The 17,043-nt window shown below is 40.2% G+C and overlaps 1 protein-coding gene across 1 annotated transcript in view; it reads right to left on the bottom strand.

Annotated features, from left to right (window-relative positions):
- The window catches only part of LOC133452634 (potassium/sodium hyperpolarization-activated cyclic nucleotide-gated channel 2-like), a 34,493-nt gene that overhangs the window by 12,146 nt on the left and 5,304 nt on the right, over positions 1-17,043 (bottom strand). Inside the window, exons 3-4 of the mRNA XM_061732093.1 lie at positions 15,964-16,125; positions 6,448-6,666 (exon numbers count right to left, since the gene is read on the bottom strand). Coding sequence (XP_061588077.1) covers positions 6,448-6,666; positions 15,964-16,125 — 381 coding nt within the window. The remainder of the gene's footprint in view (positions 1-6,447; positions 6,667-15,963; positions 16,126-17,043) is intronic.

Raw genomic sequence — 17,043 nt, forward strand, 5'->3', positions numbered from 1 at the left:
GCCATAGGCCTAAGCTGCAGGGGGACTCCAACATGACCCACAGAGTGGTGCCCGTAACCCCTCCTTCTCTCCTCTTCTTCTCTTTCCTTTATTTCAGATCCACTCTCAGTTATTAGAAGTATCTCATCACCATCATTGTTATCCATTGTTCTTGTAGTTTTTTGTGCTGGTCTTCCCCCTCCTTTTCTCTTCTGTGCATATTTGCAGGCCAGAGCTTCCACTGCAGTCCCACCCTCTGACCATCCCACTGCTTTCTCCCACCTGTCTGTATAGATGTCTGTTGGATATCTGCCGACATCCTGACCTGCAGTCCCACCTTCTGACCACCTCAATGTCTGCTGTCTAAATATATATATAGTCATCCCTGTAATACACCAACTAACCATTGTGTCTGTGTCTCTCCTCTCTGTTCCTCATTCTCTGTTCCTGATCTCCCTTTTCCTGCTCTGCCAGCTGGTGTTCGGCAGGAGGGTCCCCCCTTATGAGCCTGGTCCTACTCAAGGTTTCTTCCCTCCTAAAGGGGGGTTTTAACTTGCCACTGTTTGATTTAAGGTTTTTTTCCAACTATGGGAGCTTTTACCTGCCATTGTTTATGTTATGTTTATGAAATAATTGCTCGAGGGTCGGGTTCTGGGTCCCTGGAAAGCACCTAGAGACAACTTGTGTTGGAATAGACGCTATATAAATAAAATTGTATTGAATTGGATTGAATCAGTGACTATCACTGGCCACAACTGAGGAAGAACATCTTGTGCAAGACAAAAAATACTTTGAAAAAAATAACAAAACCTTTGTTTTGCAAAGGTGCATCTGTACCTCTGATGGGAGTGTGTGTGCTTTTGTTTTGGTTTGATTTCTTCAGGCCAGAATATTTGTTGACAATTTACATCTGATGTTCAGTTACAAATGAGGCAGCCCAGCAGTTTGGTGGTTATTCTTTCACCCAAGAGGGCTGGAACAGGGTCCATCTATACCCTGAGGTGGGTATAGATGACGGATGGATGAAATGAATGAAGGAGAATATTAGGTTTTCAGTTGTTTGTGTTTCTCTGAGCAAGAGTGGTTGCACAGCACACAACATGAATAAAGAACAAGCATTTGGTCCACAGCATGAATTTTCTGGAGAAAAAAAATGAGATGATAATTATACACGTAGCGCAGGGTGGGAAATCTACAAATACACACTTGCTGATTGCATGTTCCAAAGCTATTTGCTTCAAGCTTAAAACCATCCTCCTTAATTCCAATACGAAACTTTTTTCCCTTTTGTGCATATATAATAATGGTTAATACCAAGTTTGGTAAAACCTTAATCATATATATGCATTTTAATCTTCAAACAAAGAGTTTTTTGGGGAGTATGTGTGCATGGATGTGTGCTTGCACGTGTTTCCTTCACCAGCCCTCTTGGCAGTCTCGTATATTTTATTGTTGTTCCCCTCAAGTAAAGGAGAAGAATAAATGTATTATGTGTTGTGTTTGAAATGAGGGAGACATAAGACAGACAGGTATTTATAAGCAGGAGAGGAGAGAGAAAGGGAGGGGGGGGCGTATTCCGTTTATCATTGAATACATTTGGTGTGTGACGTGTGTAGTGCGTGTGCAGTGTGTTGGGGATGCATGTAGGCCTGTGAGTATAATTATGTGTTGGGAGGGGGAGGGCAGTGTTGATATATACAATACCAAACTTACCAAACTTTTTCTAAAGTTATAACGATGCCTCAAGTTGTCAGAAAATGTTTAGATAATCATACTTTCTGTGTGGCGTTTGCAAGTCCAAAAACATGCGTAGTAGGTTAACTGATGATTATAAATTGCCCGTAGGTGTGAGTGTGTCTGGTTGTCTGTCTGTATATGTGGCCCTGCGATAGACTGGCGACCTGTCGAGGGTCAACCCCTGACTCGCCTGAAATTAGCTGGAATAGACTCCAGCAGACCCTGAAAAGGACAAAGCGGGTATAGAAAATGGATGGATGGATGGATGGATGGATGGATGGATGGATGGATGGATGGATGGATGGATGGATGGATGGATGGATGGATGGATGGCCCCAGCATCTTCTCCAGCAATGTAAAGGTCAGAGGTTTGAACCTGAAAAATGTGGTATGGGATTTATTTTCAAACGTCCGCTTAGGTTAATATATGCTAATCAGTTAAATTTTAACAATGTGCTAATGGCTAACTCATTGCAGTTTGATTTTGAACTTTGGTTGAACTATTGATTTAACATAACATGATACAAATGAGTTTATTTCTGTGTACAGTAGTTCTGTTTGTTTTGTGTCACTGTCACTTTAGTGTGGTTAACTCTCAGGTCTCTGCACCAAAGCTATAGTCAAATTCTCCACAAACCTCACCTGCTAGAATAGAAACCTCCACACAATGCTAGCTCTCTCCACTGTGGGACAGTAGGAGTGATTGTCAGCAGCTTTTTTCCCCTCTTTTTTATGAGCACCCATCAAATGATGCAAATATCTCTTATGCTCATACTTGGAACCGTGGCAAATTTACCCAGTGGCATCTGCATCCGCTGCAGAGGCATCGTTGGCACATTTCTGCTGTATACATTTTTCTAATTTTATTTTTTTTTCGTAATACACTCGTCCTCAACTGAAATACTAATCCCAAGGGGGGGAGAAAAAGAAAATCTGACAGCCGGTCAGAAAACGAGCTCTGGGTAATAGCACTTTACTGCCCTCAGCAGAAAAATGACATATTGTAAGATGGGATGAGGTTGTATTAGAAAATGTTTAAATGCTTGTGAATGCACATGAAGCACACAGCAGTATGAACAAGTGTATGATGTCAGTACATGTATGTTTCTCACTTTATCGTTAGTAAGAATAACAATACAGGCTCTGTGAGAGAACAGCTTATACAGCTCACCACAGCCCCCAAATACTTCCTAATTTTATTTTATAGTTACTGCTTTAACCAAAAGACATTTAAACCTGCAGGCAGAAATTAAACTTTCAAGCATCCGTCAACAAGGACCAAAAAGGGCTTTGTGTAATTGTCCCTTTCTGTCAGTGACCACCACCGGAGGATAAAAAACAATGGACTTGTCTCTAGCCTTTTAACTCCCATCCTCCGGGACAAACGCTAGGGATATAAGCACTAGTCAGCAAAATACAAGCTGAATCGCTGTCCTCTAAAGCCTTTATCTCTCATGATTCATACTGCCGGAGTTTCACTCAATGATAGCCAGCCAAAAACAGCAGAAAAAACCACTCTAAACTCTGATGCGAAATACACAGCATTCAAATATCCAGGACTCCGTCTCCCACAGGTCTCCCCTCCCCCTCACTTTGCTCCCTGTAGCAGCCGGGTAGCACTAGCGCTGCACCTTTCAAGGACACCGTCGCCAGGAAGGATAGAGAAAGTGGAAAGGGAAGAAAATAAAGGAATTTAGATCAGGAGGTGAAAGCAGACCGAGACCAAAAAAAAGATAGAGCAAGAAAAACAGGTGGAAAGGAAGAGGGACAGGTTAGGGGAAAAGAGGCAAGGGGATGACATCATGTAAAGGGGGATTGGGGGGAAAGAGCATGCAGGTAGAGGGAGGACCAATGAGGGAATCATCGGGAGGAGACAGGAGAGAAAGGAAGCCATGGGTGCTTATGTCACCTTCAGGATGACATTGGCAGGACACACTGGTTTGCTGCCTCATCAGTTCTACGGTTGCCCAAAGGGACATCATATCACAAGTGCACACACACACACACGCCTATGCCCAGCTCCCGGCAATGTGGCTCTACCTGGCCGAACACACCCGCAGCCTGTGATTGGCTGCTGGCGGCCATCAGCTCTCCCCCTGCTCCCCAGCCAGCCAGACTCTGCTTGGAAACAGAAGGGCTGAGTTTCTAACACCACAGGCCACTGCTGCAGCGCCGATCAGCAGCGCTCCGGTCCACATCTTTGTTTCAACAGATGTGGTGCTGTTCACATCAAATACAACCAAACGACAATATGAAACTAAGAGGTTAATTGTGACGGTCTCAGGTTTAAGTTAAAGTGTAAACAATTTGTTTTGATGTTGGTTAATGTCATTTGTGGGGTAAAGTCACCCCACTAATTGTTATCTTTCAAAATATATATGCATAAGATAGAAATTCTGCATTGTTTGAATAGTGAATTGATTGAATGATATTGAAAAGTTAATTAATATCCCGAAAAGTTAAATAGTTAAAGCAAACAGTCAACAAAGAGGGTAACATCTGGGAACAAGATGAATACCTGTTAAGAGACAAATGCAGATACATTTTGGGTTTAGTGGATGAATGAATTGAGGTCAGCAGCCAGGTGGCCTGTAAATAATTAAAAATTCCTGAGCTGTGTTTTTAATGGGAATCACAGTAAATATTAGCTGTTATTTGGTGATTTCTACTCTGCAGCATCTCTTCAGACTTTGTGGATGATCATTATGGGTTGAATGCTGAACTACGAAAAGAAAAAATAGCATCATTCAAAGATGGATTTTATTCTTTTGTTTCTTTGAATTCAGTGCTTTCTTTCATTTGGTATAGCGTTGTTACTAATAATGCAATTAATTCAATCCATGCCTTTATTCAAAAGATTTAAACCTGAATTCTGAAGCTCTTCACCATTAGTAACATTTATAAACTGTACATGTCCATTTCACTACTTACAGTTTATCAGTTCACAACAAAGTGCTGAAAAAAGTGAAAAATGCTCTGATTATACTAATAAACACTACATTTGAATTGGTTATTATATCTTGTTTGTTAAATCTGTAAAAAAAATGTCCTGCTGACTATTTGTTTCTTATGACCTGTTGACAACTTGCCCAGAACCCAAAAACGTACTGGTTCTATCCAGAAAGACAGTCGTGCAAAATTTAGTACCCCCTCATCTAATCAAATGCTTTTTCTGTTCATGTAAAAAAATAAATAAATAATAAAAAAGATCATGTGATCATAGTGGGTCTAAACCTTAAAAACAATCTCAGACAAACAGCAACATATTTTTTTTTTACTATTTCTAACCATGCCATTAATTACAAAAAAATTTATCCAAAAAAGAAACTGAGAGGGCAATACTACCTACCCCCTCAACCCCCCCAACCCCCATACTGCTCCCGCCAGGTGCTGCTGATCAATAAATGCATTCATTTTAAAAAGCGAAATAAATAGAACAGCATTTCACAGAAGAACAACTCAGGCTCACCAAGCGTGGAAATGTAAAAGTCCACAACAGCGCAATTAGAAGACAAACTAGGAAGATTGAACTAAAACAGCCTCTAAGAAGAACATGGAAGCACAACTGAGGTTCACAAAACTATTTCTGAACAAACAAGACCTCTGCACCAATCTTCTATGGACAGATGAGACCAAAGTGACCCGGCCACAGCATTCCACCAGAAACACCTCGTACCCACGTCCATCCACGTCGGTGGACGGGTGATTATTCAGAGTTCTTTTGTAACCACAGCTTGATTGATATCGGATCATGCAGCAGGACGATGGGGTATGGTGTGTTAGTAAATCTACATCAGAATTACTATAAACTAAAACTAGCAATGTTTTGGAATGGTTTAGTCACAGTCCAAATCTCAACCCCACTGATGGGGCTAAAATTGGCCAAAATTTCCTCCACACTGATGAGAGAGACTTATGAAGGGATTTAAGAATCGACTGCTTCATGTTAGTGCTGCTAATAATGAATCTACAAGCTGTTGAATAATGGGGGTGCTTAGTATTGCCTGCATGATTTTTTTTTTCTTTTTGGTTTGATTTGTTTTTTTTATACAAATAATGGCACAGTCAAACAAAAATATGGTTGTTGTTTGTCGAAGAGTGAACATGCCTAAAACTAGGATTCAGTACAAACATATTATTTTTATTTAGTTCTTACACATAAAAATCTATGATTAAAAGGAGGTGAGTAAATATGACTTTGCTATGTTATTTTTTGTTTTTTAATATCATCTTCAAACAAATAAAACTGACTACTTCCCACAGTTTCCAATACTTAGACTAAACTAACTAATCAATTTTCTTACAAGAGTTTAATCTTTGAAAATATGTTATTGCGGCAAAAGCACAGGAGATGTATACTTTTTTGCTTTGACTGAATTATAAAAAAAACTGTAAAAACAAATGTGGATTATCACTGTATGGCTTATTTAAACTCAGTGGCCACTTTATTAAGTATACCAGGTGTACCCAAAAAACTTGCTGGTAAAAGGTTGCCTCTTTTTAATAAAAAAATGAAAAGATGTGAATGATGTGAAGGAATTGCTGTTTGTCTTCAGCTAACTTGATCCTTGCCATATCTAATGTTGTCAAGCAAGTGAAAAAGCACATTTACTAAATGTCAATCCTCTCTTTCAGAGGGGACGTAAAAGGAGATTATGGGATTTTAAGTACTATGAATTAGAAACAACGAATACAGAGAGCTGAGTAAATGGTACAGGGTTGTCTCCTCACCTTTTCTTGATACTGCCGTCTGGAGGAGTCAAGGGACTGGATCAGAGCTGTTGCATGGCCTATAAAAACAGCATAGCAGGTAGCTCCCACTATCATACTCAGCATGGTCAGCCAGATGTCTGACAGACTCTCCGGCGCCTGCCGGCCATAACCGATGCACAGCATGTGGCTCATCGCCTTGAAAACAGCAAAGGAGTACAGTTCTGCCCAGGTATCATTCTGTTGAGAGAGTACAAAAAAAAGAATAAACAAATAAATAAACAAACAGTCAAAAAGTGTTACATAAAAAGTCATGACCCGAGGGCAAGCGGTGTCAGACGAGAACAGCTCTAGGGAACGCGAGGTCATGGAATAACTTATACAAATGAGAACTTGAGGGACCGTATTGCATTACAAGAAAAGAAGGAGGAAGTGGAAATAACATCAGAGAATCCTTTGAGGCCTAATCAGTGAAGTAGAGACAGTTTGTGAATTATTTCCTCAGAGAGGAATGATAAGAGGTCATTAACTGTACCCTTACAAAGCCCTGCGAGCAGGGATCTACTTGAGGCTGTGACAGCCACACAGCGGTCACTGCACTGCTTATGAGGAGACTCACAAGGAAAAACCTCTGCCTCAGCCTGAAACAGGACATTAAGATGTTGTATGATAACGATGACAACATTTAATGAATAAAATATCTTTCAAAGAGGCTCAGCATTATTGCACTGTAGTCCACATGCATCTTAACTGAAGAGGAATAATAAAGCTCAACAGAGCTTGGCTTCTTCTGTTTGTCCTTTAGTCTTTCCGTAGCAGTGAATGGTGGCTGGTAGCTTTTATGGCCTCAGTATGGCTTTCAATGCTGACAGCATTTGCTCAAGATAAAAGAAGGAAAATTATATGGAAATTTGGCAGAGTTTTGAATTGAATTGTTTCCTTTAAAAGAAAACTGCCAGAGCAATGTCTCTCTGCCTGTAAAATGAAAGCTAAGAGCTTCTCTTTGTAGTCTATAAAGTATCTCTATGTCTGACATAATCCTGGGTGTATGTTATGGCTTTGCTTTTATATTTTAGTATTTCTTGAGTTTTTATTTTCCTAGGTCTTCCATTTTAGTCCAATTGTCTTGCATACCATGTTGCTTTACTTCCTGTTTTAGTTTGAAAGTCATTCTCATTATGTTGCATTATAATGCATGCGTGTCTGCGTTTAGATCTGGGTTGATGTCTCCCTTGTCTCCTTGTCTATCCCCTTTCCCATGACAGTCTGCCTGTTTCTCCACTGCAAAATGTGATCAACAGAAAACCAGACATTAATGTAGACCATGATTTTTTAGCTCACTTTGCCAGTCATTATTTCAGTGCAGATGGATTTGACAAGCAAAGTTAGAGAAAAGTCGTTTGTGACTCCTCCAGGGCCGGTGTGTTCTGACTCCTCTCCTCCTCACATGACCGTATAACACAGCCTGCTTACTGGTGGGACTGTTTATAGAAATACAAAGTGACACCAGAACGCAGCAGAACCAAACGTACCCAAAAAATCCACATTTTTACAAACATTGCATAGATGTATAAATTCAAAATAACTTAAAGCACTTTTGAATATTCATGGTTATTTGAGGGTTTTTGGGAGTTCAAAGTACAGTAGGAGATGTTTCAACACCATAGTTACAACGGATATTGAGACAGTTGTCCGTTTTTAGCTTGATATTGTTTAGTCAAACAGCAATAGATGAAAAAAACATAATTAACGGGGGCCTGTGATGTGAAAGAAGCCATGTTGCCATGTCGAGTAGAACATCATTTTCTGCACAAAGGTCTGCGATCATCCAAATATCACCACATAACAGGGCCACGGAGAGACTAAACAGCCTCTACATTTGAGTGGATCAGCAGGACTAAATGGTAAGGTTACTCCTAAAGTCTTAGGTATCAGGGCATACAAATGTATTCTGTTCCTTACAAAGTCTTATTCGTGTAAATATTACCACAGAGAACATAAATATATGGCTTCATACTGTTAGTAAAAGCCAAAATGCAGAAGCAGTGATGAAACAGTAGCCTCCCTGGTTCTACAGGAATTGATGGGTAAACAGACTGTTAATCCATTAATATATCCTCAAGCAGGTGTGAGCACCTCTTTAAAAGGGTAGGCATTATATAAGCTACGGCTTCAGTCTACATCTTTTCTGGTTCATTTATTTATATCTCCAGCTTTACTGTGGTGCATGTTTTGATTGACTAATGGACCAAAATAAAACTAACTATCTAACTAAAAAGGTTTTGGCAGTTCACTGGTGCATTCAGGTGTGCGTTAACCAAATGCCAAGAAGAAAAGACCTCAGCAAATTGCTGCTGTCCCTCAGTATATAATACAAAATGAAGTTCATCATTCAGCAGCATTACCCATAATCCACAAGCTGAAGATATTTAAGACAGTTGCCACCCTTTTTTTAGGAATGGATGTCTCAGCAGTTTCACTCCATGCAATGTTCAGAGAAATTACAACAAGGATAGGAAAATTATTAAAAAAGAAAAGAAAAAAGGGATGTTACAAAGACTGAGTCAAACTCCAGACAGAAGCCTTCAAACTTCAATAAACTAAAGCAAGGCTGTAAGGTAGAGAGGATGAGACTGAATATGACACACACACATACTGTACACACACACACACACACACACACACACACACACACACACACACACACACACACACACACACACACACACACACACACACACACACACACACACACACACACACACACACTAAACAATTACTTCATCTTAGGTTGTTTCATTTCAAGACCCCGGGCCCAGTGATGATGATGACAGTGATGACTATGATTCTGAAATAGTAGCTACAGGAAAGCGTCTCAACGGTCTTCTGAGATTTCTATTAGATAATTGTCTATTTCTTTGTTGGTAAACAAGATCTCCATCATTTGCTTTTTTCTGTTCAAACTTGGTTGAAAAGACAGAGAGATTAAAGCGCATCCTCACATGGAATTGAATCTTCCCTTAGTTTGAGCCTTTAATTTTGCCTCCTGCCCACGTTTCACACCTGGGTTTGGTTACTGATTTGCCCTTCCTGCATCGTTGGAGTCATTACCGTCCTCATTCAGGCTGTTTTCAACACACAAACTGCACACTGCGTTTACAATGCAGTATACACTGTGTCCTTTACATTAGTCCTGCAGTTTGTACATATTATGACACTGTGAAAGCCACTGCTGCATTGGCGCATTGCACTATGAGACAAAGAAGGCAAGGTAGACGGGTCAGCTGCACACTGGACATTTTCCCACATCAGGGTTCGTTTTGTTTATTCATTTTTTTTATAACTTTTTTAAATAACTGCATACTGCAGTTATTTACTTTCTGCATACCCTGTATTACATTGTGAAAAAAATGAGTACTCACTATTATGTGGTTGAAAAGAGCCTCTACATACAACTAGGTTTCATTTCTTCATTGTGAGCTCCTCGTTAGTTTGCGTTTGCTGTTCACCATGTCTGGCCCAGACTTTTTCCTGCCTCCAACTGTTTCTCTTTTTCAATTTTCTTGATTACGTGCCACAGCAGAGCATTTTGTTAAAGCTCCAATAATATGCTTTTCCTGATTTTCAGAAGTTCAAAGTTTATTTAAACTGTAACACACCCAGTTTTCAGCCTGTCTGGCTCTCATTTTAAGACGTGCACGATTGATCAAGCAGTGAAAAAAATAAAAAAGGTTTGGCCAGAGCCAGTATAAAGGTTCTCCTTTTTTTTGTTTTTCAACACAACTTTTCTGTCTCACACAGGATGAATGCACATGCACAGATTGCTCCTCTGAGCCTCTAACAGATCAACCCGGCACATGAATCAATCCCTACGTGAGATCAATGCTGCCCCTCTTACACGATTCAGCTCCAAAAGAAACACTGTTGCTGTGGCAAGTGGCTGGAAGTAACCAATAACAGCCAAGTGAGGTGGGAGCACATCAAAGTTGAATAATAAGGGACCTTTTGTTTGGAAGGAAAGTTTTATGAAGTCCAGATCCTCCTTAACGCCACCTGTGACCCTGCATTTGTTTCCTCAACTCACTACCAACCACTCGCAGTGAAATGCCTTGCACGGCGCGACAATAATGTAATTGCTTTTATATGATAACCACAAGCAAGTAAGCCGTACTGTAGTTGTATGCCTTCAAGGAATTAAATATTATTTTACTGCTATCGATATAAAAAATATTTGGCTTAAGAAATGTGTTGTTGAACCCTGCCAGCAGTACGGCTGTAATACTTGTTTGGGAAGAAAATCCAAAAATGGAGGATGATGTTTTCTTGGTTTATCATGAAGGTTATATGAAACGTTTTTAGTTTCCAAATGCTACATCAAAAACAATGATGAGAAAATCAGTGACTGATGTAACCAAGCCTCTGTCCTAACCAGCACACACACCCTTCAGTTCAGTTTACAAAGGCTTTTCTGAGTTCATTAAGCAGTCAGCTCTGTCTCCTCCTCCCTTCTGCTCATCTGGCTCTGAGTATGTGTGTGATGTCTCTACAGAGTGTCCTGTGGAGTGGACAGCGACATGTTTATTCTGAACATTGAAGTCAGAGGGTTCTCAGAGCAACGGTCACCCACTTACACCCCCGTGGTAAAAGCTGACTGGAAGATTAGATCCAAAGCTAAACAACTTTGCAAGGCTCTTAAAGACCATATACAGTTTTTAGCAATGTGCACATATATTTTACAAGAATAGTCATTTGTTCTTGGGTGGAGCGAGGAGTGTACTCAGTACAATAGGTATCGCTGAATTTTAGTATAAATTGTGTTTTACAAAGGTTATACAATACATGCTTGGGTCTGATGAAACAGCACAATTAACACTCTGACCGCCAAATATAACACATTGCTCAGGATGCAACTTATTAAAATTATTATTATAATTTTTATCTTTTATTTCCAGAAGTGGCAAAGCTCCTATGTACCAGGAAAAACCATTATAGAGTAGGAAGAACAAGACTGAGTGGTTTTCGCTCCATATTAGACGTTTGGTCAGAATGACATTTGCATCTTTATTCTGCATGCTTTCAGGACAAATTTGCAATTATACTCATATTTTTGATGTTGTAATCTGTAATTAACATTCTGATATGATTACTTAGCATCACTGAACAGCATGTTATTTGTCATATGTGACTATGAAAGTGGTGGAGTCAGGGTGACTTCACAGGTCTGTTCGCTGTGTTACAAAAATAACTGTTGTTTGTTCTTACTGCTATTTGAGTAATGTTTAAGTTCAGCACAGCACTTCTCATTCCCTGTAGAAGCACTCAGCTTTTTGAGATTCATCAGAATACAACAGTAGAGCTCAAGTGGGACTGACATTTCCTCACACTCTCTCCTCATTCAGGAAACAAATACCTTACTTTTAGTCCATGTCCAGACTGTACCTTTTACTTTTCAGGCCTGCGTGTGGTTACTGGCCCACCAGGTGTGTTCATTTAAATATGCAGTAAGCTGCTGCAGACCAGTAATGTTGTTTGGTCAAACTAATTGCTGTGAGTAAATCAAATGACTTAGTACCATGAAAGCAGATTTCTGTCCTATAAAGCCCCTCCTGCTGATGGCAGTGAGGAATTACGGGAAAGAGACATCTCTGTGATGTGGATACAGAACGAAAAGGACACATGGATGTGTAATTACAAAGTTGAAAGTATGCACATTCTGTCATTTAGCACTGCTGTCACTATTATTACCACGTTGCCTCTGTAATGCAGCAAGACTCTCACAGCGTTCCCTCCTGGCAATTTACTTTGAAGCTGATCAGGCTGATTCTAAATATAACAAAATTAAATATAGGCTTGGAAGTTTGGGGTGTAATGTTAAAACAACTTATGTTCCCTGAGGTAGTACAAGTTTGGCAGAATCCAATTACAGACTGGTGGATGTCATTCAGAGTCAGAGTGTTCTCAAACACCCTCTGTGGGTTTGCCTGCAGGGCCCTACACCTGCAGAGCTACTGCAGGGTGCAAGGTTTGACGGATGGCCTGGCTGCGACACAATGGCTAAAGTTGTCAGCCACTCAGTAGGCGGCGGGTCTCAGGTGGCTCCGTCAGCCTGTACGAGGCCAGAGTGGGCGTTTCATCTGAGAGTGACAGCTCTCTGGAGACTGGTGGTCTTTGATTATACAGTGAGGATGGCGCCAGAGTCAGTGATCTGTCAGCGCCAAACTTCATCAACATGGACTTCAAACTCACACACCATTTGGGTTGTTTGTGCTTCCTTAATAAAGGATAAATATCTAAATTTTGTGAAGGTATACCTAAAATGCAACAGCAAAGGGAGTTCACAGTTGTTTAGGGAACTTCTACATTATCAAAAATGAAAGAAAATCCACCATAATGTCTTGAATATAGTTGTATTTTATGATATTCACATGACAAGCTGCGTCTAATGATCATTTTGATTTCTGCCACTGTAACTTCTCAGTGTTTGAAGTTATAATTCAAGCTTCTCCAAACTACATTGATAATTGAATGATTTACTGATTAGCTGATAAATCTTTCAATGTTTACAATCATCGTGGGAATAAGTAGATATTTACACACACTGTATTCAATAACATTAACCAACAATAACATAAAGATTTTATTTTTCTTTAGCAGACAGTGAGGCTGAGGGTAAACCAGACACATCATAGTCTGGAGCCATTTGATTTTAAGGTATTCATTGATCAGTTATTAGTGACTAACTGATATTGTTTTATTATTTCAGGAAATAAATCAGAATTGCTGACACACTGGCAGGTAAGGCAGTCTTTTCACTGAAACTACTGCAAAACTATGTTTTTGATTACCTTTACCTTCAAAAAGAAAGAGAAAATGTTTATGTTTCATACATTAAAGTTCAACAATTTGCCTAGTGGCTGCTTGGGCTCTCTGTGTCAACCCATATTGATTTTTACTAATACGACATCAATAATATTGCATTATGTTCCAGTTTGGCACATGACACAAAAACCATTTCCTTTCCTCACACTAATATGGCTAGGAGGATATGTTTTGATGAAGATGACATTCTTTTTTCTATTTTTTACTGCAATAAAAACAAGATTCTGTGTTTTCAACCATAAATATTTCTATTGTAAGATTTACTAGCCGCCATAGCCAGCATACACAATGTCTGCATGGAGCTCTATTTGTTTAAAACACTATAAGGATTCTGCCTTGTGCGTGGTTTGTCTTGGTCAGCCGTCGCTCACTAAAAGGCTTGGTTGACAGACAGACCTACAAACAAGCAGCTTTTATCTCCCTGAGAAAGACATGGCAACAAAGAGCCAGCTGCTGGGCCATATTCCTGCATCCCTCTGTTTCCCCGCTTTTATCTTTCCTGCCATCACCCCACCATACAAGGCAAGAGGGATCTACAGGTGCACTTAAAACTGTGGTTTCTTTCTCAGCGAGTCTTCACTAGTAACCTGTGGTTGTTTTGTATGTCTGGCATGAACGCTGGCCTGAACACCTCTGCAAAAGATGAAAAGATGAGATGTTTTTATCACTTCACTTTGAGAGAAAAACATGCCCTTCACAACTAATTTCTGGTAACTTCATGTTACCTGGGCCGCTTGGTGGCACAGTGGCTTAAGCAAGCGGCTCATATACTGAGGCCACAGTCCTGCAGGTCGCAGGTTTGAGTCTCGGCCTGCGCACCTTTGCTGCACGTCATCCCCATTCTCTCTCTCTACCCCCTTCCCGTCTGCAACTTGAATAAAGGGCCACTAGAGCCACAAAAAACATCATGTTACCAGAAATTAGTTATCGCTTGACACATTTTTAAACAACCAAAAGCTTGTTAAGTCAGTACAGTTAGCTTTTTCACAATGAACTACTTTGCAAATCCTGATCTGGTGTGACATGGACCGGAGTGATATTAAAGGAAAAACGTAACTGTATTTCAGTCAGACAACTATATGAAAACTTCATGATAAAACACTTGAGTTTTGGTATTAAAATTAAGATTAGATACATCTGAAATTGTAAGGCTTAAAGGGAGATAATGGGGGTAATGAAAATAACTAAATCCCATTTCCATAGAATCAGAGTGGGTGTAAGCTGGGGAGGAAGCAGGATTTTAGGAGTGGCAGCAAGCTTGGCAGGCGAGAAACATCAGAAGGCTTGTAAAAGACGAATACCTCTTCCTATTTAAACAGACATATGAGTGAAATGGAATAATTGGAATAAACCATATAGAGGTGAGAACAAATACAAAATACAGATCAAGATGGATGCCTGAGCTGGCTCCTAGGAGTCAACTCACAAGTTGAAATATACAGCAAATTAAGATCCTTCTGAGTGCTGCATGGTCAAAACATCCAATCATGTCTGTGCATGTGTAAAGATGGTGATCAGAAAAAAATGATTTTGATTTTGTATCAAGATGGTAAAAAGAAAAAGGCTTAAATGCTTGCAAAGGAGGATTCATAGTTTGGACAACAGATGATAAGGTCATGAAGAGTACATGTTTCAGTAATAGCAGTGGTTAGACTACATCTATGGAAGAGAAACTAGTGGACAGAGTCAGAAATTGTGTTTAACAGCTATTTAATTTGAGATCAAGGCTGTATTAATGTGATTTGTAAGGAAAAATACAAACTATTGCCATCATCCATCAACAACCAAATAAATAGATATAACAGTATGGATGCAGTGCATAAACCTTAATTATGAAGATGAATGCACAATTGTGAGTTCACTGGTGCAAACAAAAACCATAACCACTGATCTACGGAGATGTAGAGAACGTGACATGGTCAAATGAATCATCCCTCATCCTATTCTCTGTAAGACAGTGCATGTGTGGTATACACTGTGGGTGCTTTTCATTAATGTATGCTTCCTCGCATTCTCTTACCTCAGGTGACTTGGAAATCATTCTGCCTTGGCCATCATGGACGACCAGCCAATCACTTCAAGCATAGAATGAGGACACATACATGTATCCTCGCTATCTGAACTGTTTCACACAGTGAGATGATGTACATCTCAGCACTGACTCCATGAAACAAAAGAGTTGCATTAAATATCTTCGACTTCTCCATTCTTCAATCCTGTCATGGCATCTGGTAAAAGCTAAGATGCAAGGAAACGATGCGAGCGAGGAAAGCAAGTTTGACTGAATCATTGACCCATATAGAAAGGGGAGTCCAGCGGCTCTCTTACGTCATGGGAGCATTTCGCTGGCATGGTTTGTGCCCAGTTGCTTCCTTAGAGGGAAGGGTCATTAGAAAACAATACAAAGCCATTCTGAGTTTTTGCCCTTCATCTGTAATAAAAAATCTTGATGGGAGGGGTCTCCCCCAGAATGGCAAAAACCTTCAGGTACCCAATCTCATCTTAGTTGAACAATGAGGGGAGATCATGGGCTAACATGTTGCATTCCTTACAAACCTGTAGAGTCAACACCATGGTGCACCTTTATCTTTTTTTTTTCTTTACCATCTGTGTGTTTATTCAAGTTGCTTCGCACAAACCAGACTCCCTCATACATACCTCCATCTTGTTGAGGGACACCCAGCAGTCTGACGGAAAGTCCTGCAGCATGGGAACCAGGAATTGTAGGCAACCGTCCCAGTGACACAGCAGCAACATCATGGCAATCAGGTTAATGATCCGCATCACTGCACTAGCCAGGTCGTAGGTCATATGGAAGATCTGGATCAAAACCATGAAAACAAAATGAGTAGATGAGTTGAGACATGTAGAGATCAACAGCGTGTTGGGTGTTGGAGGGTTTGATTAATGAGTCGGGGAAGCAGTGAGCCATCAGTCCCAAACACAGCAGGAGCAAGGGAGACATTTTTTTCACACAGAGATACATGACATCAGTCAGAGTCTCAAACACGCACAGGGTCCAGTCGCATACGCGCTCCACTCACGCAAGCCTGCAGGCACAAAGATACACTAAGTTCACAGACAGATATGTCATCACATACACACACTTGCTTTCACACAAGCAGGATGACTGACAGGGACCATCATGACACTGAACAACTGATAGTCCGTCTCATCTCTCACATCAATCATTCTCAGTCACTGGACAGTCCTTTAGGTCAATCACCCATCACCTGCCTGACCTGACCTGACCTGACAGGGCAAGTCAGACAGGTGATGCTGCCCACACACAAAACTTAAGTACAAGAATACTTTATAAAGAGTGTAAATGTGTGAAAATAGAAGGGATTTTCAAAATAAAGCACATTTGACAATTTGACTAAGTCTGTCACGAAGGAAGAGGTTCACTTTCATAGTCAGTGCAGTTGGGAGAAAAGTGATACTCCGTGATAGGAATGATGAGGAATGAGACTGGACATGAATCACATGCGCTCTTTTTTCTAAATGCAGCTTTAACCTTTATGAGGTTTTCACTGTCAGTTTCTATCAATCAGTAACTGGAAAAATAGAGCATGTGATGAGAGAAACTGCACTGTATACAGTTGTTTTTTTCTGGCTGCTTTTTCTGTTCAGCATGATGGATGGCTCTCAGGAAGCTGCAGAAACTTAAAAACTCGTGTTTTCAGGTTTTTTGTTGTGTTACGATCAGTTATTTGTTTCGGTTGGGGGGAAGAAACC

Source organism: Cololabis saira, chromosome 10 (assembly GCF_033807715.1).
Source record: "Cololabis saira isolate AMF1-May2022 chromosome 10, fColSai1.1, whole genome shotgun sequence".
NCBI lineage: Eukaryota > Metazoa > Chordata > Actinopteri > Beloniformes > Belonidae > Cololabis > Cololabis saira.